The following is a 26,856-nucleotide window of genomic DNA, read 5'->3' as shown; positions in this document are numbered from 1 at the left end:
TTCACGCATCAGATACTGAAATACATGCACCGTACACTGAGGTACATCCATTCTATACTGAGATGTATATATCATATATTGAGATTCATGCATTAGCTACTGAAATATACGCACAGTACACTGAGATACATCCATTCTATACTGAGATGTATATATCATATATGGAGATTCATGCATTAGATACTGAAATACATGCACCGTACACTGAGGTACATCCATTCTATACTCAGATGTATATATCATATATGGAGATTCATGCATTAGATACTGAAATACACGCACAGGTACACCGAGGTACATCCATTCTATACTGAGAAGTATATATCATATATTGAGATTCATGCATGATATACTGAAATACAAGCACCTTACACCGAGGTACATCCATTCTATACTGAGATGTATATATCATATATGTAGATTCATGCATTAGATACTGAAATACACGCACCGTACAATGAGGTACATCCATTCTATACTGAGATGTATATATCATATATTGAGATTCAAGCATTAGATACTGAAATACACACACTGTACACTGAGGTACATCCATTCTATACTGAGATGTAGATATCATATATGGAGATTCATGCATTAGATACTGAAATACACGCACCGTACACTGAGGTACATCCATTCTATACTGAGATGTATATATCATATATGGAGATTCATGCATTAGATACTGAAATACACGCACCGTACACTGAGGTACATCCATTCTATACTGAGATGTATATATCATATATGGAGATTCATGCATTAGATACTGAAATACATGCACCGTACACCGAGGTACATCCATTCTATACTGAGAAGTATATATCATATATTGAGATTCATGCATTATATACTGAAATACACGCACCGTACACCAAGGTACATCGATTCTATACTGAGATGTATATATCATATATGGAGATTCATGCATTAGATACTGAAATACACGCACCGTACACTGAGGTACATCCATTCTATACTGAGATGTATATATCATATATGGAGATTCATGCATTAGATACTGAAATACACGCACCGTACTCCGAGGTACATCCATTCTATACTGAGAAGTATATATCATATATTGAGATTCATGCATTATATACTGAAATACACGCACCGTACACCGAGGTACATCGATTCTATACTGAGATGTATATATCATATATGGAGATTCATGCATTAGATACTGAAATACACGCACCGTACACTGAGGTACATCCATTCTATACTGAGATGTATATATCATATATGGAGATTCATGCATTAGATACTGAAATACACGCACCGTACACTGAGGTACATCCATTCTATACTGAGATGTATATATCATATATGGAGATTCATGCATTAGATACTGAAATACACGCACCGTACACTGAGGTACATCCATTCTATACTGAGATGTATATATCATATATGGAGATTCATGCATTAGATACTGAAATACACGCACTGTACACCTAGGTACATCCATTCTATACTGAGATGTATATATCATATATTGAGATTCAAGCATTAGATACTGAAATACACGCACCGTACACTGAGGTACATCCATTCTATACTGAGATGTATATATCATATATGGAGATTCATGCATTAGATACTGAAATACACGCACCGTACACTGAGGTACATCCATTCTATACTGAGATGTATATATCATATATGGAGATTCATGCATTAGATACTGAAATACACGCACCGTACACCGAGGTACATCCATTCTATACTGAGATGTATATATCATATATAAGATTCATGCATTATATACTGAAATACACGCACCGTACACCGAGGTACATCCATTCTATACTGAGATGTATATATCATATATGGAGATTCATGCATTAGATACTGAAATACACGCACCGTACACCGAGGTACATCCATTCTATACTGAGATGTATATATCATACATTGAGATTCATACATTAGATACTAAAATACACGCACCGTACACTGAGGTACATCCATTCTATACTGAGATGTATATATCATATATTGAGATTCATGCATTAGATACTGAAATACACGCACCGTACACCGAGGTACATCCATTCTATACTGAGATGTATATATCATACATGGAGATTCATGCATTAGATACTGAAATACACGCACCGTACACTGAAGTACATCCATTCTATACTGAGATGTATATATCATATATTGAGAATCATGCATTAGATACTGAAATACAGGCACTGTACATCTACGTACATCCATTCTATACTGAGATGTATATATCATATATTGAGACTCATGCATTAGCTACTGAAATATATGCACAGTACACTGAGATACATCCATTCTATACTGAGATGTATATATCAAATATTGAGATTCATGCATTAGATACTGAAATACACGCACCGTACACTGAGGTACATCCATTCTATACTGAGATGTATATGTCATATATGGAGATTCATGCATTAGATACTGAAATACACGCACCGTACACTGCGGTACATCCATTCTATACTGAGATGTATATATCATATATTGAGATTCACGCATCAGATACTGAAATACACGCACCGTACACTGAGGTACATCCATTCTATACTGAGATGTATATATCATATATTGAGATTCACGCATCAGATACTGAAATACACGCACCGTTCACTGAGGTACATCCATTCTATACTGAGATGTATATATCATATATTGAGATTCATGCATTAGCTACTGAAATATACGCACAGTACACTGAGATACATCCATTCTATACTGAGATGTATATATCATATATGGAGATTCATGCATTAGATACTGAAATACATGCACCGTACACTGAGGTACATCCATTCTATACTCAGATGTATATATCATATATGGAGATTCATGCATTAGATACTGAAATACACGCACAGGTACACCGAGGTACATCCATTCTATACTGAGAAGTATATATCATATATTGAGATTCATGCATGATATACTGAAATACAAGCACCTTACACCGAGGTACATCCATTCTATACTGAGATGTATATATCATATATGTAGATTCATGCATTAGATACTGAAATACACGCACCGTACAATGAGGTACATCCATTCTATACTGAGATGTATATATCATATATTGAGATTCAAGCATTAGATACTGAAATACACACACTGTACACTGAGGTACATCCATTCTATACTGAGATGTATATATCATATATGGAGATTCATGCATTAGATACTGAAATACACGCACCGTACACTGAGGTACATCCATTCTATACTGAGATGTATATATCATATATGGAGATTCATGCATTAGATACTGAAATACACGCACCGTACACTGAGTTACATCCATTCTATACTGAGATGTATATATCATATATGGAGATTCATGCATTAGATACTGAAATACACGCACTGTACACTGAGGTACATCCATTCTATACTGAGAAGTATATATCATATATTGAGATTCATGCATTAGATACTGAAATACACGCACCGTACACTGAGGTACATCCATTCTATACTCAGATGTATATATCATATATGGAGATTCATGCATTAGATACTGAAATACATGCACCGTACACCGAGGTTCATCCATTCTATACTGAGAAGTATATATCATATATTGAGATTCATGCATTATATACTGAAATACACGCACCGTACACCGAGGTACATCGATTCTATACTGAGATGTATATATCATATATTGAGATTCATGCATTAGATACTGAAATACACGCACCGTACAATGAGGTACATCCATTCTATACTGAGATGTATATATCATATATTGAGATTCAAGCATTAGATACTGAAATACACACACTGTACACTGAGGTACATCCATTCTATACTGAGATGTATATATCATATATGGAGATTCATGCATTAGATACTGAAATACACGCACCGTACACTGAGGTACATCCATTCTATACTGAGATGTATATATCATATATGGAGGTTCATGCATTAGATACTGAAATACACGCACCGTACACTGAGGTACATCCATTCTATACTGAGATGTATATAGCATATATGGAGATTCTTGCATTAGATAATGAAATACACGCACTGTACACTGAGGTACATCCATTCTATACTGAGATGTATATATCATATATTTTGATTCATGCATTAGATACTGAAATACACGCACCGTACACTGAGGTACATCTATTCTATACTGAGATGTATATATCATATATGGAGATTCATGCATTAGATACTGAAATACATGCACCGTACACCGAGGTACATCCATTCTATACTGAGAAGTATATATCATATATTGAGATTCATGCATTATATACTGAAATACACGCACCGTACACCGAGATACATCGATTCTATACTGAGATGTATATATCATATATTGAGATTCATGCATTAGATACTGAAATACACGCACCGTACACTGAGGTACATCCATTCTATACTGAGATGTATATATCATATATGGAGATTCATGCATTAGATACTGAAATACAGGCACTGTACACCTACGTACATCCATTCTATACTGAGAAGTATATATCATATATTGAGATTCATGCATTATATACTGAAATACACGCACCGTACACCGAGGTACATCCATTCTATACTGAGAAGTATATATCATATATTGAGATTCATGCATTATATACTGAAATACACGCACTGTACACCGAGGTACATCGATTCTATACTGAGATGTATATATCATTTATTGAGATTCATGCATTAGATACTGAAATACACGCACCGTACACTGAGGTACATCCATTCTATACTGAGATGTATATATCATATATGGAGATTCATGCATTAGATACTGATATACACGCACCGTACACTGAGGTACATCCATTCTATACTGAGATGTATATATCATATATTGAGATTCATGCATTAGATACTGAAATACACGCACCGTACACTGAGGTACATCCATTCTATACTGAGATGTATATATCATATATGGAGATTCATGCATTAGATACTGAAATACATGCACCGTACACTGAGGTACATCCATTCTATACTGAGATGTATACATCATATATTGAGATTCATGCATTAGATACTGAAATACAGGCACTGTACACCTACGTACATCGATTCTATACTGAGATGTATATATCATATATTGAGACTCATGCATTAGCTACTGAAATATACGCACAGTACACTGAGATACATCCATTCTATACTGAGATGTATATATCATATATTGAGATTCATGCATTAGATACTGAAATACACGCACGTACACTGAGGTACATCCATTCTATACTGAGATGTATATATCATATATGGAGATTCATGCATTAGATACTGAAATATACGCACCGTACACTGAGGTACATCCATTCTATACTGAGATGTATATATCACATATGGAGATTCATGCATTAGATACTGAAATACACGCACTGTACACCGAGGTACATCCATTCTATACTGAGAAGTATATATCATATATTGTGATTCATGCATTATATACTGAAATACACGCACCGTACACTGAGGTACCTCCATTCTATATTGAGATGTATATATCATATATGGAGATTCATGAATTAGATACTGAAATACACGCACCGTACACTGAGGTACATCGATTCTATACTGAGATGTATATATCATATATGGAGATTCATGCATTAGATACTGAAATACATGCACTGTACACCTAGGTACATCCATTCTATACTGAGATGTATATATCATACATGGAGATTCATGCATTAGCTACTGAAATACACGCACCGTTCACTGAGGTACATCCATTCTATACTGAGAAGTATATATCATATATGGAGATTCATGCATTAGATACTGAAATACACGCACCGTACACTGAGGTACATCCATTCTAAACTGAGATGTATATATCATATATTGAGATTCATGCATTAGATACTGAAATACATGCACCGTACACTGAGGTACATCCATTCTATACTGAGATGTATATATCATATATTGAGATTCATGCATTAGATACTGAAATACACGCACTGTACACCTTGGAACATCCATTCTATACTGAGATGTATATATCATATATGGAGATTCATGCATTACATACTGAAAGACATGCTCTGTACACTGAGGTACATCCGTTCTATACTGAGATGTATATGTCATATATTGAGAGTCATGCATTAGATACTGAAATACACGCACTTTACACCTAGGTACATCCGTTCTATACTGAGATGTATATATCATATATTGAGATTCATGCATTAGATACTGAAATACATGCACCGTACACTGAGGTACATCCATTCTATACTGAGATGTGTATATCATATATTGAGATTCATGCATTAGATACTGAAATACATGCACCGTACACTGAGGTACATCCATTCTATACTGAGGTGTTTATATCATATATTGAGATTCATGCATTAGATACTGAAATACATGCACCGTACACTGAGATACATCCCTTCTATACTGAGATGTATATATCATATATTGAGATTCATGCATTAGATACTGAAATACATGCACCGTACACTGAGGTACATCCATTCTATACTGAGATGTATATATCATATATTGAGATTCATGCATTAGCTACAGAAATATACGCACGTACACTGAGGTACATCCATTCTATACTGAGATGTATATATCATATATGGAGATTCATGTATTAGATACTGAAATACATGCACCGTACACTGAGGTACATCCATTCTATACTGAGGTGTGTATATCATATATTGAGATTCATGCATTAGATACTGAGATACACGCACTGTACACCTAGGTACATCCGTTCTATACTGAGATGTATATATCATATATTGAGAGTCATGCATTAGCTACTGAAATATACGCACAGTACACTGAGATACATCCATTCTATACTGAGATGTATATATCATATATGGAGATTCATGCATTAGATACTGAAATACACGCACCGTACACTGAGGTACATCCATTCTATACTGAGATGTACACATCATATATGGAGATTCATGCATTAGATACTGAAATACACGCACCGTACACTGAGGTACATCCATTCTATACTGAGATGTATATATCATATATGGAGATTCATGCATTAGATACTGAAATACACACACTGTACACCTAGGTACATCCATTCTATACTAAGATGTATATATCATATATTGAGATTCATGCATTAGCTACTGAAATATACGCACAGTACACTGAGATACATCCATTCTATACTGAGATGTATATATCATATATTGAGATTCATGCATTAGATACTGAAATTCACGCACCGTACACTGAGGTACATCCATTCTATACTGAGATGTATATGTCATATATTGAGAGTCATGCATTAGATACTGAAATACACGCACCGTACACCGAGGTACATCCATTCTATACTGAGATGTGTATATCATATATTGAGATTCATGCATTAGATACTGAAATTCACGCACCGTACACTGAGGTACATCCATTCTATACTGAGATGTATATGTCATATATTGAGAGTCATGCATTAGATACTGAAATACACAAACCGTACACTGAGATACATCCGTTCTATTCTGATATGTATATATCATATATTGAGATTCATGCATTAGATACTGAAAGACACGCACCGTACACTGAGGTACATCCGTTCTATACTGAGCTGTATATGTCATATATTGAGAGTCATGCATTAGATACTGAAATACACGCACCGTACACCGAGGTACATCTGTTCTATACTGAGATGTATATATCATATATTGGGATTCATGCATTAGATACTGAAATACACGCACCGTACACTGAGGTACATCCGTTCTATACTGAGATGTATATGTCATATATTGAGAGTCATGCATTAGATACTGAAATACACGCACCGTTCACTGAGATACATCCGTTCTATACTGAGATGTATATATCATATATTGAGATTCATGCATTAGATACTGAAATACACGCACCGTACACTGAGGTACATCCGTTCTATTCTGAGATGTATATGTCATATATTGAGAGTCATGCATTAGATACTGAAATACACGCACCGTTCACTGAGATACATCCGTTCTATACTGAGATGTATATATCATATATTGAGATTCATGCATTAGATACTGAAATACACACACCGTACACTGAGGTACATCCGTTCTATACTGAGATGTATATGTCATATATTGAGAGTCATGCATTAGATACTGAAATACACGCACCGTACACCGAGGTACATCTGTTCTATACTGAGATGTATATGTCATATATTGAGAGTCATGCATTAGATACTGAAATACACGCACCGTACACTGAGATACATCCGTTCTATACTGAGATGTATATATCATATATTGCGATTCATGCATTAGATACTGAAATACACGCACCGTACACTGAGGTACATCCGTTCTATACTGAGATGTATATGTCATATATTGAGAGTCATGCATTAGATACTGAAATACACGCACCGTACACTGAGATACATCCATTCACCATATGGAAGTACATATATGCTGTGAGCTGAACCATTTTAATGTGCTCATCTCTGGTGGTCTGTGTCATATAAAAGTCTGTCAAGGCACGATGTAACAGGTCATTATCCTGTCACATATCCACATTTACAGAGGTAACTTCCTGCATCATTCTAGATTGCCACATTTCATGCTCCTGTTCTACCCATTCACCTTTAATAAACAATTTCGATAGAAGGTGCTTCCTAGACAGATTGATTTCTACGTTGCTCATGAGGAAATGTGTTCAGCACCTCCTATGCTCTCTATGCAAGGGCAAACATCTCAACCCTGTTCCTGCTTAGTTTGTATTCACAATTATACCTCAATGATTACTTTTGTTTATACACACAGCCCTGACACCCAGGGTACATGTTTGGATGGCGCCTTCACAATGCAACAGAGCTTTCTATCCACTAAATGTAACAATACCTTCAATGACTAGTCTGCTCTGCTACACTGTCACAAGTGAAAACTCTTTACCAATCATGGCACGAGCCCCCAGGTTTGTAGCGGTTTATAATACGGTCACACTGAAGTCAGAGAACTCCTTCCCCACAATTAATGTGCGTACAGTAAATCAATATGAGTTTTTACTTGGTTCACTGTGGTAAGGCCCCCAAGCCGTCTCTCACACACAATCTCAACAAATACCCTGTGCCACAATGGACTAGGAACCAGGCCGGTGTGTATTAATAAGATATTTATTAATTAATTTATTTAATTCAGATTAGAACAAACAGATTACCTCAGCCACCAATGTTGTGGTAACACAAGACCAAAATGACTTTGGTAAAGTATCCATACAGTGATAACACTAGAATATGCAATGACAATAGCTTCCTTTTACAAAACTCCCAATACAAGTAAAGAACAGTTCAAAGCGCACAATGAAAATGAATGCAACAGGGTTATACATTTGTCCCAGCAACTTTCACCCTCCAAACATCTACTAGGCTTTACTCTTTTGAATGGAAGACAGTGGCAGGGAGTGGGAACACAGTGGGGAAATCGGTGTTTGGGTAGTGCTCACAGAAACATTATGAGGAACAGAAAGGGAATGGTAAAATTTGTTTTGCAGAGAACAAAGCTAAAATCGGTTTGAATGGTTTAGCACAACTGCTATGGGAAGGAACAGAAAGAAATGGGGAATTTGTTTTCTACAACTAAAAATAGACATGGAAAAATCGGATTTTGGAAGACTTGATCACAGAATCAATAGATGGGAAAAATGTGTTTTTCTACCCCTGACAATAACGAACAAAGCTTTAGGGTTATTATTAGAACATAATGGGAAAATCGATTTTGGAGTGTGACTCATAGATGCAATGTAAGACTGAAAATGCAAAGGGGGAATTCCTTTTTCAGAGCACACTGGGAACACAGGGACTATTTTGTTTTGCTGATCACACTGGGAACACAGTGATAATTTTTTTTTTACCTTGCATATGCACAGGCACTACTGGGCTTCCCACTTCAGATTTAACATGAAAGGGATCAATAGGGATTTTTTGGTTTTTCTCACCCTGCACACACACGTGGAAGCAGGGATGGGGGGGTTAATGCCAACAATACAGATCCTGTGAATTAAATACGGGAATTAATTGATAAATATGCTAAGGATCTACACAGGCAAACGGGATGTTTCAATGGGGAAATAACTAAAACAATGCTTGAAAAATATAGGGCTTATACATTCTATGGCTTGGGGTACTTCTACTTACAGGAGAGGTCTGGACTGGGCATCATGGAGCATCATGGCACACCGATGGGACAGTCAAAGGGGGTCAGTCAAGGGTCTCCTTACTTTCCTCCAAGGCCCCAATCAGCGTCTATTCCTCCTGGCTCGACTGCAACGTTGGGTCTCTCTCTGCTGGGATATTCAGATTTCGGCAGCAGGTCACCTCATGGAATTGGGTGTGGCAGTCCAGCTGTGAGGCAAGCTAGCTTAGACACAGGGTAAATTACATCACTAACTTACTCATAATTCCCACTGAAGGGATTGGTTAATGTTCCCTACCCCACTCCCAACTGTGTGCTCATAGTACAAGGGGATGGGGCAGTAATTTGTCACAGCTAGGGGTGGAGAGAATTCATCATCCAACTTTGACAGGTGGGCTTGGTCTGCATTAAGATTAAAAACTCTCACCACATGGCAAATACCCTTAATTTTCACATCTTGACATGTATGAATAGATTTCTGAGCACTACATTTTAACGTGTATCAGATGAGACTAGTCAGATGTCTGTATGTCGCTCCTGTGCAGAGATACAGTTTTTCTTCATTTACTCCAGAACTATATCAGTGATAAATATGGCACTTTACAGGCATCATACTAATCATAATTGGTATGCGTTATCAACTTTTCACATTGCTGGTGAACTCGAGGCCCAAATCACATTTTTATGAATAACTTTAGTTGTGTTTATCCCACAAAAATCATTTTAGCATGGTCACAAGGATTTAACTGTCACCTTTCCTAAATTCCTAGAATGACTGTAGTATAATGTACACTGTCTATTTTATGCAATAAAATGCAATTCTCTCATTAAGATTGTTTGGCCCACGTTCTCTCCTTTTTGCTTGTGTTCCATAGGCCTTATGTTGGATCTCATTTCTGTGCTGGCTTTTTGTTTAGGGGCATGCACACCAATGACTCTGGCCTCTTAACTTCTGGCCTCCAGGGGCTATTTCACCCCACATTCCGTTCTATGTCCACTGCTCTATTACCATCCTCTACGCTCTCTGTTGTCCCTTTGGTATTGCTTCACTTTTCTTTCATTCCTCAATACTCTCTCTCTGTCCATCTTCATTTGTTACTGTAAATCGCTCTCCCTGCACAGAAAGTGCAGAAGGCAGTTCCACAACTTGGGACCCACCACTGAGAACATTTGTCCTCAACACAGTTCCAATCTGTATTATGGGACTTTGTGTAGGGAATGGGACGTTGATCGTAAAGAGCTACCCGGATTCTAGGGAACTATTTTGTCCTGCAGGGCCTTAAAGCCTTTACCTTGTTCGCCCGATGGTTAAGACATAAAGATTTAAATTGAATTTGTGCTGCAACTAGCAGCCAGTGCAGTTGACGCCAGGCTGATGAGATAGGTCTGCCATAAGGGATGCGCATGACCAATCAGACTGCCGCATTTTACAAAACCTGCAATCGGTTCAGTAAAGCTGGTTGGGCCAAGAGCGCAGCATTGCAGTAGTCCAGGCTGCCATTTATTGTGGCAGCGATGATCTGAGCATGAAATTTTTATCAGGAATATATGGTAATATTTTCTTCAATTTCTCAACTTCAAAAAGCCAGTGCTAGAAATAGCAACCACCTACATTTTCATAGAAAGAGATACAGAAATCTTCACCCATGGATTTTCTACAGATTTTACAAGGGTGGGTAGAGGACCGAGATCTGATGGGCAATAACCCGGTGTGCCAAGAAGAGGAGGGGGGAGAGGCCCAGCCACTAATACTTCTGTTTTCCCCGTTAAATTTAAGCCACTTTGGGTTCAATCGACTGCTGGCAGCTTCTAGGCTGCATCAAAGTGTTCCAAATCCAACCAAAAAAGAATCTGCGTATCATTACAGAAACCAAAAGAACGAATAAGATGAGCCAATATCTTAAAAAGGAGCGTCGAGAAGGCTGAACCTTGTCCCACAGCTGAGGTGAGAGTGCTAAACCTTTGCACCACAGCTGAAGTGAGAGTGCTGAACTTGGCCCACAGCTGAGGCGAGAGTGCTGAACCTTGTCTCACAGCGGAGGTGAGAGTGCTGAACCTTGGCCCACAGCTGAGGCAAGAGTGCTGAACATTGGCCCACAGCGGAGAAGAGAGTGCTGAACCTTGTCCCACAGCTGAGGAGAGAGTGCTGAACCTAATCCCACAGCTGAGGTAAGACTGCTGAACCTTGGCCCACAGCTGAGGAGAGACTGCTGAACGTTGTCCCACAGCTGAGGGAAGAGTGCTGAACCTTGGCCCACAGCTGAGGCGAGAGTGCTGAACCTTGGCCCACAGCTGAGGTGAGTGTGCTGAACCTTGGCCCACAGATGAAGCGAGAGTGCTGAACCTTGGCCCACAGCTGAGGCGAGAGTGCTGAACCTTGGCCCAAAGCTGAGGCGAGAGTGCTGAACCTTGACTTACAGCTGAGGTTAGCATGCTGAACCTTGGCCCACAGCTTATGAAAGAGTGCTGAACCTTGGCCTACAGCTGAGGCGAGAGTGCTGAACCTTGGCCCACAGCTGAGGAGAGAGTGCTGAACCTTGGCCCACAGCTGAGGCGAGATTGCTGAACCTTGGCCCACAGCTGAGGTGAAATTGCTATACCTTGGCCCACAGTTGAGGCGAGAGTGCTGAACCTTGGCCCACAGCTGAGGTGAGAGTGCTGAACCTTGGCCCACAGCTGAGGCGAGAGTGCTGAACCTTGGCCTACAGCTGAGGCGAGCGTGCTGAACCTTGCCCACAGCTGAGGAAAGAGTGCTGAACCTTGGCCCACAGCAGAGGCGAGACTGCTGAACCTTGTCCCACAGCTGAGGTGAGAGTACCGAACCTTGGCCCACAGCTGAGGCGAGAGTGCTGAATCTTGGCCCACAGCTGAGGAGAGAGTGCTGAACCTAATCCCACAGCTGAGGTAAGAGTGCTGAACCTTGGCCCACAGCTGAGGAGAGACTGCTGAACGTTGTCCCACAGCTGAGGGAAGAGTGCTGAACCTGCCCTACAGCTGAGGCGAGAGTGCGGAACCTTGCCCCACAGCTGAGGCAAGAGTGCAGAACCTGCCCTACAGCTGAGGCGAGAGTGCGGAACCTTGCCCCACAGCTGAGGGAAGAGTGCTGAACCTGCCCTACAGCTGAGGCGAGAGTGCGGAACCTTGCCCCACAGCTGAGGGAAGAGTGCAGAACCTGCCCTACAGCTGAGGCGAGAGTGTGGAACCTTGCCCCACAGCTGAGGGAAGAGTGCTGAACCTGCCCTACAGCTGAGGCGAGAGTGCGGAACCTTGCCCCACAGCTGAGGCAAGAGTGCAGAACCTGCCCTACAGCTGAGGCGAGAGTGCAGAACCTTGCCCCACAGCTGAGGGAAGAGTGCTGAACCTGCCCTACAGCTGAGGCGAGAGTGCGGAACCTTGCCCCACAGCTGAGGCAAGAGTGCAGAACCTGCCCTACAGCTGAGGCGAGAGTGCGGAACCTTGCCCCATAGCTGAGGGAAGAGTGCTGAACCTGCCCTACAGCTGAGGCGAGAGTGCGGAACCTTGCCCCACAGCTGAGGCAAGAGTGCAGAACCTGCCCTACAGCTGAGGTGAGAGTACCGAACCTTGGCCCACAGCTGAGGCGAGAGTGCGGAACCTTGCCCCACAGCTGAGGCAAGAGTGCTGAACCTTGTCCCACATCTGAGGTGAGAGTACCGAACCTTGGCCCACAGCTGAGGCGAGAGTGCGGAACCTTGGCCCACAGCTGAGGCGAGAGTGCAGAATCTTGCCTCACAGCTGAGGCGAGAGTGCAGAACCTGCCCTACAGCTGAGGCGAGAGTGCAGAACCTGCCCTACAGCTGAGGCGAGAGTGCAGAACCTGCCCTACAGCTGAGGCGAGAGTGCTGAACCTTGGCCCACAGCTGAGGCGAGAGTGCTGAACCTTGGCCCACAGCTGAGAGCGGTGTGAGACACGCCTAGCATGCGGGCGCAGTAGTTGCCAGGGACTTTACAAGCACATGTATGGGTGATCAGAATCTACTAGGGGAGCAAGAATAATAATCTTATCATTTCATCTGGGCATCCATCTTTTTAGTCTGACATATTGTATCTCAAGGTATAACGTATGATGAGTGTGTGCATGTGTTTGCCTTGTAATGATCCTGGAGGTTGTTAGGAGGACATTTGTTCACTTATTGCATTTGTGATTTATTCGGAAACATCTGGATCAAAGCAGTAAAATTGAAATAATTTGGTGCACACAATCAAAGCATGAACTAAGCACATGACCTTAGGACCTGTATTTACTGGACTGATATTTCAAGACGTGTAAGCTGTGTCACTTTGCAAGATGGAGAATCGATACATAATGGTCATACCTGCCAAGGAAGGAAGTGTTGACTGTCTGCGCATGCCCTGTTGTTATAGGGTCCCTTCTCAATTTGGCATGACAGCATGTCATGTAATCCTTGTGCCAAAGCATGGACAGCCATGTAGGCCTTGTAGGAGAACCTAAAAGTGTGGACATCGTAGAGAGCTGCATCAAGAGATTCCAGCTGTTCCTTCCCAGTACAGGGCGGTTTGCTGGCTCGTACCAGTTCAGATCCAGAAACCTTGCTTTGGTTGAGAGTGTCTTTCCATTGACAGCCAAAGGCATGTTCCCAGAATAGCTTCATATAAATGTCCCCGGGGTACTTAGATGGGTGGATTGCATATAAAAAGTCCTTAAATCCAGGGATTGCTCCACTGTAAGAGGCAATACCCACCGTACCTGCTAGTGTTTTCCAAAACTCTCTCCTAGAAAAGACCAAGGAAGAAAACCAGCCTGCGATGGCCACCCAGACTTTCCCCGTGATGTTCTGCTGGGACAGCTCTTCGAGGACGGGGCTGATCTCTGCTGGGTAGACATAGAGGACCACCACCTTGGCTGAAGAAGTTCTTATTCTATTGACGGCATGTCCAATCCGCTTCTTAGAGGCCCCAGCGGACAGGGTTTCTGAGAACTCCAGGCAGATGCCGTACCTGTCCGCCTCCTCTCGGATTTTCTGACTGCCTTGAGTTCCATATTCGGTGTCAGAAGCAAACAGTCCTACCCAAGTCCAGCCAAACATGAGCAGTATCTGCACGATGACCTCCGGCTGGTAGTCCTTCACTGCGGTGCGGAGGAAGGACGGGAACTGGCGCTTATCACTCAGGGTGGAGAGTCCGGAGCCGAAGCTGATCTGAGGGGAGATAGAGTAAAGTAGGGGGTCAATATTCCAGTGACTTTCTAGGGCCTTCAAGATGTGTTTTCCTAAATCCAGACCTGAGACTCATTAGAGCTTTGTGAAACAGGAGTCAACCTCACTTACCATATTCTTGTTCCAAATACTACCTCTAGTGGCAGCAAATGTAGAGTTAATTGCAAAGCCTGACAGTCTGAATTAATACTTGGATATAAACATCTGTGTTCCAAACACCTACCTTTTAAAGACCCACAGCAAATGATCTGTACAGTCATAAACCTGTAGCCAAGCTGGTTTTCTCTTATCTTAAATTATGGCGTGTACAGTGACTCTTCTTGTCTTGACTGCTTTGCTGGTTTTAGTGAGTTCATTGAGCATTAAACAGAGGTGTTCCAATCAGTGTAAAGGTTTTGTACATCAAGAAAGGGGGGCTCTGAAAGGCAACACTGGGGAAATAAACACTGTAGGTAGAGGCTGTAATGGCCTGTGTGTCTCTGGACTCAGAGGCACTCTTTCTCCACCTGGCTGCCCTCGTTTCAGCCTCTCTCTCGTAAAAGTAGGTTCGGGTGAGTTACTTATGATGGGAGTTGACAATTATTCGATGGGACTCGGGTGTATTCAACCCGCCCCTTGGTCGGTCCTTCCTGTGCCACCCCACAGCCTGGCCCTGCCTCTTCCAGCATCCCTCTGGGTTAAGGGAACTTAAATCTTGGAGCATCCTTTGATCACCCCTCCAGGTCCACAATTGTATGTTTTTGTATTATTTGACGGGTCATATTGCTTCAGAGTTATGGTTCTGCGTTACTCTTACATTGTGATTTGTAGCGCAGTTCTCACTTCCTGCTCGTTTTCTTAGACAGCTGAAATTAAAGCTATCCAGGTATGAGGACCAGCCAAGGGGGGTTCTCCCCGCCCCCTTCAGGATGATAACAATGCATACAGTAGTAAACAGCTGTGGGCTGGACCCGCTTTTGGGTGTTTAGCATTGGTTTTGTGTGGAAGCAACACTGGTGTGAATCCCACCCTTGGGCGTTGGACCATTGGAGTGGCTCCTTCTAGTGACCCGCGGTTCTGTGCGTGGTCACCACTGAAGTAATTACCACACAAAAGATACAGAAATGCATAGAACGAGTTTGTGATTCATTCCAAGGTTGTTGCTGCGTCCCGGGGGAGCAAGATTCGGAACTTGTGTTTGAGCTTCAAGGCAAGTGGCTGGTTATGTCATATATTACCTACTGAGCCATTTGATTTTTTGCCGGATCTCATTCCTTTAGTTTGTTAGTAATTGCGGAGAGTTGAGAGCTTGCATAACTCGGCCGGTATATTGATAAGAGGAGATTTGAATTTACAGTGTATCGCAGGAAGGTGGAAGCGTGCTACAAAGCAATGTAAAGATCCAACAGGAGTGTAATGGGAGACATTCCCCCTGCTTCCACCTGGTCACAAGGGTTATCAAGCTCAACCTGGACTATGCATTCCTTTCTGATAACTGGTTCACGCATTGTGCACGATTCAAGGTTTTGGACAAGGGTTTGAGCGATCACAATAGATTGTCTGCAACTTTTGATTTCAAACATAATATCAGCCCAGACTGTGGGAAATGGTAAGCATAGAGTGGTGAAGTTTAAGCATAATGGAAATACACTGATTCATAATCTGGAGAGAGCACTGAATGTTCTATAAGAAGAGGAATTGTCCTGACTATGTGATCTCTTGGGTATTGTGAATTTTATATGGGTCTTGAATCAAGAGAGAATTAAGGAAAGCCCTTTGAAACCTCAAATATAAGGCAACCTCTCGGTGTGTAGTTATTGTAGAACAGAACAAATTGTGCAAAAATTACAGGAATTGGTCTAGAGCACACAAATGTTTACGCCTCCAAATGGATGGGGAAGTGATGTTGAACGCTGTGATCACGTAAAATGGCTGTAATTTTGGGAGTCTGATTAATAATATGAATTATTTTCAACCTGAAATGCAAAGTAATGTTATAGTTCATTCCCCTTGGCGCCATTACTTCGGCTCTGTTTATAAGGGAGTTCTACACAATGAAAAGAATTGCAATTCAGAGGTAACCTGGGATTTGACCTTAACTGGGGAAATCTTGGTTGATATCATAGAAAATTCTTCTAGGTCTAGAGCCTCTGGCCAAATGGTTTAACCAATGAAATATTAATGTCAAATGTGAAACTATGGGCCACTATTCTTATGGCTCTTTTCTCTGATGTTGTAGAATCCCGACCTCTTGGAAATCTGCAGTTGTTGTTCCCAGCTACCCAGCTAATTACCGCCTGATCGCCCTTTTGGATGTTGATTGGAAGATTTTCGTCGGGGTGGTGTTGAGAAATTTAGAGGAATGGATCCAGCATCACCTAGAAAGCAAAAACCTGCTAGGGCTGCGTCAATCTGGTTTCCGACCAAGGCACGGCACTGAAACAGCCCTGATAGATCTAGTAACCCAAATTGAAACTATAAAAGCTAAAGGCAACCTTACCCTCCTTCTTTTACTAGATCTATCAGCTGCCTTCGACCTCGTGGACCACAAAACTCTCTGTAGCCATCTATCCTCGGCAGCCCACTTTTCCAATGATGCGACTACTTGGATCCAGTCATTCCTCAATAACAGAACCAGAGTGTTCGTCCCGACGGCTTCCGCCTTACCTGCTGCAGTTACCTGCAGGGTCCCACAAGGCTCATGTGTCTCCCCTACGCTTTATCATATGTTTACAAAGGCTCTCTTTGACGATTTAGACCAGATGGGTATCTCTTATACGAACTACACCGACAACACCCACATTCTTATCCCCATCACAGGTAATTCTGCTATAGAGTCCAAACGACTTAATGACATACACCTCATCATCCAAGCTTGGATGGCACAACACGGACTGTGCCTTAACGACGACAAGACTGAGTTACTCCTTGTAGGAACCCAAGCTGGACTTTACAGACTAGACAACACATTTAACACCTTCAACATCGATGGCAAGAACATTAAGGTCTGGAAGGATGTCAAAACTTCAGGCATGTACATCGACTCCACCCTCTCTTTAGGAGGAGAAATCAACGCTGCTGCTTCCACAACGGCATACACCTGAAAGCTCATTAACGCCTGCAGACCGATGATGGATGACCTTATGTGTCTTGTTGATCATGGCGTTGTCGGAGCAGTCCTGCTTTTAGATCTGTCGGCTGCTTTCGACACCATCGATCACTCTCTTCTGATCTCCCGTCTCTCTGAAGCCGGTATCCCTGGCCAGGTCCTGAAGTGGTTCACTACTTTTCTGACCGGTCGTTCTCAGCCAGTTTCGAATCTGCCTTTCTGTTCTACCCCTGCCTCTCTTTCCTGTGGTGTCCCTCAGGCCTCGGCACTTTCCCCTATTTTGTTTAATATCTACATAAGATACTTACTGTTTCTGATTGAATCTCATGGGTTTTGCTTTTACTCTTATGCGGATGACACCCAGATATTGGTCTGTTTGGACCTTACAAAACCAGAAACAGCCAATAGGTTAAAAAAGTGCCTGGAAGAGCTGGGTATCTGGATGACGATGAGCTGGCTCAAACTAAACGGTTCTAAAACCGAAGTTCTGGTTGTGGGTACTGTTACGAAGCAGCTTCCAGCTTTCTTAGGTTGACATGCTAGGTTTATTACAGCTTCTCAGGACACCTTCACAAGCAGTTACATAGTCCTTAAGTAAGTTCCATAAATAGGACAGAAACACTGGCAGCCCATCACCCAGGCTTCAGGCGGACTACCTGCCCAACATAGAACCTTCCTTCAGGCATTCCGACACTCAGACACAAACACTCCACATGACATAACATTCCTTCTGCATTCCCACTACCAAGCTAAGCCAGACACAACACATCTCCTCCCCTTACATTGGCACATTTGCACAGAGCAACAAAACACATACACAACACACCTTCCCTCTTCCGACAACAACACCGACATTACACAACACACCTCCATACACATCAAAATCATTCACACTGACTCACATCATCAGGGCAAGCACACAACATGTGCTCTGACACTCAAACACTTGCCTCATACCCGATGTGCTGGCCAGACACACCAGGACCAACAACTAATGTCACTGTCGCACTCTGGACCCTGATGGGATGAAAAGAGTCATAGAAGGACACACAGTACAGCTAAACACAGCCGCACGTGCACAACGAATAGAACAATACATTATTTGTGGTAAATAAACCACAAAGTTGAAGTAATACGTGACCATGCAATGCCTAATACCACAGGCACGCCCAAACCAACCAAAACCGGGGGCGCTACCACCCGTACACACATACCCCTAACCATGCGTGACTTATACTGCAGTCTCAACCCTACACCTACTGGGGGCGCTACCACCCAGATACCAAACCATTCAACTTGGATGACTGACCACAGTCAAGCTCCAACACTTGGTGGCGCTACCACCTCACACAGCCATACGTGGGATAACCATGCATAACTCATTACAGTCATGCCCAGACATATGGTGGCGCTACCACCATAAACCCAGGTACACTGTTTAACCCTGCGCGACTCATCACAATCACACCCATACTGTACTGGAGGCGCTACCCCCAAACACCACATAACGTGGCCCTAGCTCCCAAATGCCCTTGTGTACATCATTCCACACCCATACTCACAATATTACTGAAGGCGCTACCCCCAGAAATCACATTTGGAAGGCACAAACATGCTGACCTGGCACTCATACGCCATCAGCAAAACCATACTTATATGTCACATATAAGCTTCACCCAAAACCAAACACATGGGAGGCGCTACCCCCGCATTCACCAAACAATCATATCCACACCTATACAAGAAACAAATGAAGGCGCTACCCCCAATCTCACTAAATTCCCGGAGTCAATACAGATTTTCTACACTGTGCACAATGCATCACATAAGAGATTATACAGTTCACATTGCATTGCTCTATACATTTGAAATGATACATTTTTTTTTAAAACACCATATTTCATGAATTCCGAACCAATCCAATCCTAATAGTCCATGTCGCAATTTAGCGACATAAACGCTGAAAATCCTCAAGAAGGTTAGTTCTAGACTCTAATACAATACCATAAGTGTCATGAGCACATTTCCATATCCAATCCTAAAAGTCCATGTCGCTATAAAGCGGCCTAAATGCTGAAAGTCCTCAAAAGGTTAATCCTAGTCTTCAAACATGACCCACACCACTCACAAATAATCATGAGAAATCCATGCAGCAAACACCCACACCATTACCTGACGTAGCTACACAGACGTCAATGTCACCTCCTATGTAGCTACAAATCCTCAAAGTGTAACCATCCACTCTTAAAACACCAAATATCAGTGGCGCAACACACAAGGATAATATCACAAAAGGATACTTTAGTCCCTTCTCCTTGAATCCTTAGAAGATAACCTGTCACCATCTGAGTGGTCTGTCCATCAGTTTTTAGACAAACAAACAGCACCTCAGCCCCCGCACCATTCTTCCTTGGGTGGGGAGAATGATAGATCTCCAAGTCTGCGTTGCATTTACAATACATAGACTTATTCCCTCTCCATGCCGCTCAGAATGCATAAGTAGTACACCAACGGGGCATTGCATACTTTCCCTTCGCTGGGTAGACCGCTACCTGAACGTCCCGCCACAGTACAACACAGTGCACACTCAACATCTGTGTGCTGTACTATTCCTCAATTAATGTTACGCTGCGTCCTGAACACGCAGCCTCACGCCTTTGGGTTCCTTAATCGGAAATCCCCATCATTCCTCACCCTTGACGCGATACAGCCGCATTGTTTAAGCCTCCCGATTCTTGCAACTCCTGAAAGTTTGGCTTGTTTAAACCTCACAAGCAACGATTCCTGCATCTCCTGAGCATTCGGCTCATTCACCAACTCCATTCACTTCCATACTGACGTCACCATTCCCTTGCCAGAGACAGGGTAGTGAAGATCTCTGCTCACCCAACGGTCACTGTCTCTGGCATCTACTGACTCTGCTTTATGCGCCATGATCGCTTTACGCTTTACCAGTACAAAGGACACATCCCTGCACCCCGGCTTCATTTACTTTCATTTTCTTCATCATGGGGAGCTTTCCCTTGGTTTGCCTTGTCCCTTGTTTTACCTGCTGGGACATATGATTACACCTAATGGGACAGCTCTGATCTTCCTTTATGGGCAAACCTCCCACTTTACATTGAAAGCAACTACTTCCCACTTCACTTAACTGGGACAGCATCACTTTTCTCCCTATGAGCCAGCTCCTTTCTACATCCTATGCAGCATGACTTCTCATTTCATTACTGGGACACAGCTTCCTTTCATCTTCTGGCCCAGCTCCCTCTCCAGCCCCCGGGACTCAGCTCTCCCTCCAGATCATGAGCTGCTGGTCCCTCATGCTACGAGGTCTACGGGGTCTTTTTCCTCCCCCTATGGCGCCCTGGGTGATGGGTCTTACTTGTATTGGGGGCAGTGTTGTCCTTCTTCTTGTCCTTTCCTTTCCTGCACCCCCCGCAGCAGGTTTCTTCAGCTTCCTACTTTTTCTTGCACTTGGGTTCTTCTTCTTTAAGACCAACTTGTCGCCAATGTTACGAAGCAGCTTCCAGCCTTCTTAGGTTGACATGCTAGGTTTATTACAGCTTCTCAGGACACCTTCACAAGCAGTTACATAGTCCTTAAGTAAGTTCCATTAATAGGACAGAAACACTCGCAGCCCATCACCCAGGCTTCAGGCGGACTACCTGCCCAACATAGAACCTTCCCTCAGGCATTCCGACACTCAGACACAAACACTCCACATGACATAACATTCCTTCTGCATTCCCACTACCAAGCTAAGCCAGACACAACAGGTACCGCTACCCCTCATATGTTCTGGATGGCCGATTTCTGGCACTCTTCGCTAGGCCCCCTCCCAATAGCTGTTATATCTGTCAGGAATCTGGGAGTACGTTTCTCAGCCACTCTGACTATGGATGAGCAGGTGGGAGCAGTTTGTAAATCAGGCCACTTTAAACTCAGGGTTCTTTCGGAAAGTCCTCCCCTTCATTCCAGGCACCTGTAGTTGGAGCTGTGGTCCTTAGCGTTCTGGACTACTGCAACTCACTATATCTGGCCCAACCCAGTTATCTCATCGGGCGTTTGCAGCTACTCCAGAATGCTGCTGCTCGCTCCATTATCCGTCCACCTTTTGGAGCTCACATGACACCCATAATGCGACAACTCCACTGGCTTCCTGTTACCCAGCGGATTTTGTTCAAGTCTACGTGCATGGTCCACCGAGCCTTCTATGGAAGGGGAGCAGAATACTTGCAAAGCAAATTCACTCCCTATCAACCCACCCGCACCCGTTGTTCTCTCACCGCCCGCCGGCTGACTGTTCCTCGGGACAGGCTAGCCCGCAGGGGTGGCCGTGCCTTCTCTGTTGCCGCTGCTGAAGCATGGAATCGCCTTCCCATCTCACTGCGATATATATCTGATCATCTGGCCTTTCGGCGAAGATTGAAACTCTGCTTTTTTAGTGGCTCTAAGGCTTCTTTTGCCTCACTTCCTCAGCGCCAAGATGCCTTCGGGTGTACATGCGCTTACATAAATGCATATAACATAACATAACATAACAGACCATTTTTGACTTCTGACAAGTGTATCACCCGAGCCATGGCTCTTGTACTAACTAAACTAGACTATTGTAATGCCTTATATTTAGGCACTAACCAACATAACCTAAGAAGACTCCAAATATATCAAAATCATGCTCTCAAAGCAGCAACCAACTTCCCGAAAAACTCCACATCTCGGAGCTGTGACACGGTGTTCGATGACTCTCAATTAACCAAAGAATCAAATTCAAGACCCTTTCTCTCACTTACAAATGTTTACACAATCAAGCACCTAGGTACCGCTGCGACAAATTCAAACTTAACATATCGGACCGACAGACTACATCTTTCCTCTCTAATTGCCTCATCATACCTAGGTTCGGTCTACAAAATGCAGGTGGCGGAAGCTTCCCGGTTTGAGCAGCCAAAACCTGTAATGCCTTACCATCTAGTATCAGACTGGAACCTTCCTACCATGAATTCTGAAATACTGCCAAAGCCTGGCTCATCGCGAGCAAACACTAACCTCCTCTACTGTCTCAGCCTCCCCCTGCACATATGTTCCTATCTTATTCTTTAACATGTTTTACCCTGCAAACCACATATGTATGTAATGTAATGTATCATGCAAAGGTCAAAGTATGTACAAATATTCTCTATGCAATTGTGTAAATATGTAACCACAAGAAATGTGCCCAGATGCCTTTGGGCTGGGAACGCTATATAAATACATACAATACAATACAATACAAGGAAGGAAAAGATCCTGGCCAGACTCCAAACAGGCTTCCGCAAAGGACTCTCTACTTCTTTGAACGGATTGGTAATCTCAATTGTTTCCCAGTTTTCAGGCAAGAATAATGGCTGCATGTTGTATGGGTCCTGGCCCGATCTCTCAAAAGCATTTGACACCATCAATAAGGAGAGATTGTGGTCTAAGCTGGATTCCTGGGGAATCACCAACAAAAACTGTCTTGGCTATATTGAAGGGCCTTCATGAGGGCACTACTATGCAAGTAAGATTAAATGCGCAGGGCGACCTATCTAGCGATATTGCGACCGAAAGAAGTGTTAGGCAGGGGGGCATACTGGCCCCCTGCCTGTGCTATCTCTATTTGGCTGCTCTATCTGAAGCTCTTGACCAACAATTATAGCCCACCCGCCCCCAGATCGGAGGACAGTCTCTGTACTGGATTGTGTATGTGGATGACGTTGACCTGCTGGATTATTCACCTAGGGCTCTGCAGCGCTTGCCCACTGCCTTTGGCGTTTATGCGGTGGGCAATGATTTAATGGTCCGACCAACTACATTTTGGTATTTAAAGGCCAACGTATGATCTCGCTACATTGTAAGTGGCAGCTTTTGGACCAAACAATTCCTGTAGTAAAGGAGCTTATGTATTTGGGGATCAAGCAACGTTCCATCCAAACGCGTGCTCTTCTGGAGGCCGATTTAGATTTTCAGATATCCAGGACACGGCGTACATTCTCGATATGCCCAATGGTAGACTATTACAAAGCAAAATATCCTTTTAGAGTCAGAGCGGGGCTCTAATATGGTGCTGACCCAAGTGAGCTGGAATGCTGATGCTCAACTGCAACAATGCGAGCGCTGCAGGGGGGCGCTCACTGAAAATCCAGTTGGGGTTAAACTCGCCCTCTCAGGAAGGGATTGGATTGAAACAATAATGCAGATGTGGGGTTTACAATGTTTGCACAGGTCTGAGTTAAGATTGGAGTTTTTGATATGTTTGCTACATTTGGTGTAAATTGGGCACATTCAGTGAATTTATGATAACTGTGTCAAAAATATCCACATTTTCCTTCTGTGGGGAGAATAGTGCAAACTTTACACCATTTGTGATTGTGTGTCAGGACACTAGAAATTTGAGTCAAAAGCAAATGGAAGTGTTTGTGGATAATTGTGACTGGCTTACAAGGGCTGCCTTTGGGAAAGACCCATAGCAGGACACAGGAGGCGTCTCTCTAATGAAGTCTAAAGGATTGTTAGAACTGTGGGTATCATTACTTTTAACACAAACGTCTGTTGTGTCTTGACACTGTATTGTTTTATTCTGGAAAATTGTTAATTGGTGCATGTATTTCTAATTGTGAAAAGTCGTAGATTCGATTAAACCGCAATATCAATTTTCACACAAATAAATAGGTTGTACTCTAATTGTCTCTATCCCTCTATCCTCTTGTGGTTCTAAGTCTGATTGCTTGACTTCTGCTACCAACTGTGGATCAGGGATGTTAGGTGTACTATTCTGCCTTCACGATGCAGGTGGCTTGGGGTGCTAGGCGGAAGGCAGGGTTAGAAGGTCCACCTATGAGTCTTCTTACTGCCGATCCCTCACCATGGATACGGAAGCGGGAAGCTCTGACACCCTCCAGCATTGTGAATGTGATCAACACACAGAGAAGTAACAATCCCCAGCATGTTCTGGAGACCCTCTATCGCCTATTGTGAGTCATTGCACATTAGTCTTCTGATAGTAGCCAACCCCAGCAATTCTGAAGATCTATCCAGCGGATTCTAGTGGCCAGACCTACATATCTAGGTTAATCATTCCTGCACAATGTTGCCAGAAGATGCCTACCTGTGGGAAGCGGCTGACCCCCAAGATTCTGGCGATGGCGACAGACGCGGAGGAGGGGGAGTCCCCGATGATGGCCGCCATCTTCTGCTCTGAGTTGCAGCTGTAGTTCGGGGCGCTCTCTCTCCGGTTGGACAGGTGATGCATGGCGCCCTCAGTCGCAGCCAGGTCAGAGAAGCAGGTGTCATAGATCCGGAACCCCAGTGTGACGTTGGGGAGCACTTTGGGGTCTTTGTTGATTTCATCAGTTGCGAAAGCCATAGCGAGGACGCACTGGTATCGCTCGATGTAGAACCTGCAAGGGGGGGGGGCGGCACGTGCATGTTAGACTGCCCAGAAGCAAACTCACCACAAGTGCATCACTGAGAAAGTTCAACTCTTAGGACTGAATGCATTACACGGCCTGGAAAGTTCAGGAAGTCCACACAGGTAGGTGCTTACATTTCCTCAGCATGATAACATAGAGCTGAAAGGTAAAGCGTGCACTCAGCGGAGACTTAACACATATATTGCCCTGTCTACTGACCATATATGCACGATAATGAAGAACATGTCATCTACATATGAATGTACTAGGATCTGACTGCAAACACTACTCCTTTATGGGTAATTAACTCTCTGTATTAAGTATCGATGGTTTAAGGTGCCTACTGTGAATGCAGCTGCTTCATGGCGCTGCAAGAGGAGAGGAATGAGGAGGGCGAGTTAAAGGTAAATATGGGCGTCTGATCTTTCTCAAACTTGGAACATTCCACGTAAGAAAAGTGCGGGAGGGGAGAAGAGAAAGTGCCAGGAAAAATACAAGAGCATATTCATGGAATTGGGAGAACAGCCCCTAGGGCCTGATTCACAGAACATTTTTCTCTGGGATTGCACCATTATAAAATGCTTCTGTGAATCAGTCCCACAGAGTCAGGAGGCCGAGGCAGCATACCTGGCCTTGAAGCAACTATAGCGCTAAGAAATTCCTCGTGTCTCCTTGTTCTTCGCCAGCGCTGTCTGGCAGTAATGGCGGCGGAGCTGACACGTGATCAGGAATCAGAGGCCATTTTGAACAACAAAGTCCCACGTCATTTTCCTGAATTCAAGGGATTTTCTTCAGCTCCGAGTGAAGTTGGCAGCTCATTCCTCGTGTCTGCCCTGCGGGGTCCATGGTTCTACCGCCATCCCTATGTTTCCAGAAGTGATGAGGGGAGAATATCTGCGAGGACAGTACCTATTCATTATTTATTTGATGGAACGAGGACGAAGGACCCA

At 43.0% G+C, this 26,856-nt stretch overlaps 1 protein-coding gene across 1 annotated transcript in view; it reads right to left on the bottom strand.

The window, feature by feature from the left end:
* The window catches only part of LOC138498435 (extracellular calcium-sensing receptor-like), a 239,954-nt gene extending 213,684 nt beyond the window's left edge, over window positions 1-26,270 (bottom strand). The window contains exons 1-3 of the mRNA XM_069622190.1: window positions 26,251-26,270; window positions 25,603-25,894; window positions 14,528-15,370 (exon numbers count right to left, since the gene is read on the bottom strand). Of these exons, the coding sequence (XP_069478291.1) occupies window positions 14,528-15,370; window positions 25,603-25,894; window positions 26,251-26,270 (1,155 nt within the window). The remainder of the gene's footprint in view (window positions 1-14,527; window positions 15,371-25,602; window positions 25,895-26,250) is intronic.
* Window positions 26,271-26,856: the final 586 nt, after the last annotated feature.

This window comes from Ambystoma mexicanum, chromosome 5q (assembly GCF_040938575.1).
Source record: "Ambystoma mexicanum isolate Mex_15411 chromosome 5q, UKY_AmexF1_1, whole genome shotgun sequence".
NCBI lineage: Eukaryota > Metazoa > Chordata > Amphibia > Caudata > Ambystomatidae > Ambystoma > Ambystoma mexicanum.
Note: the sequence above shows the minus strand (reverse complement) of the source record. Positions and strands in the feature narration are given on the sequence as shown.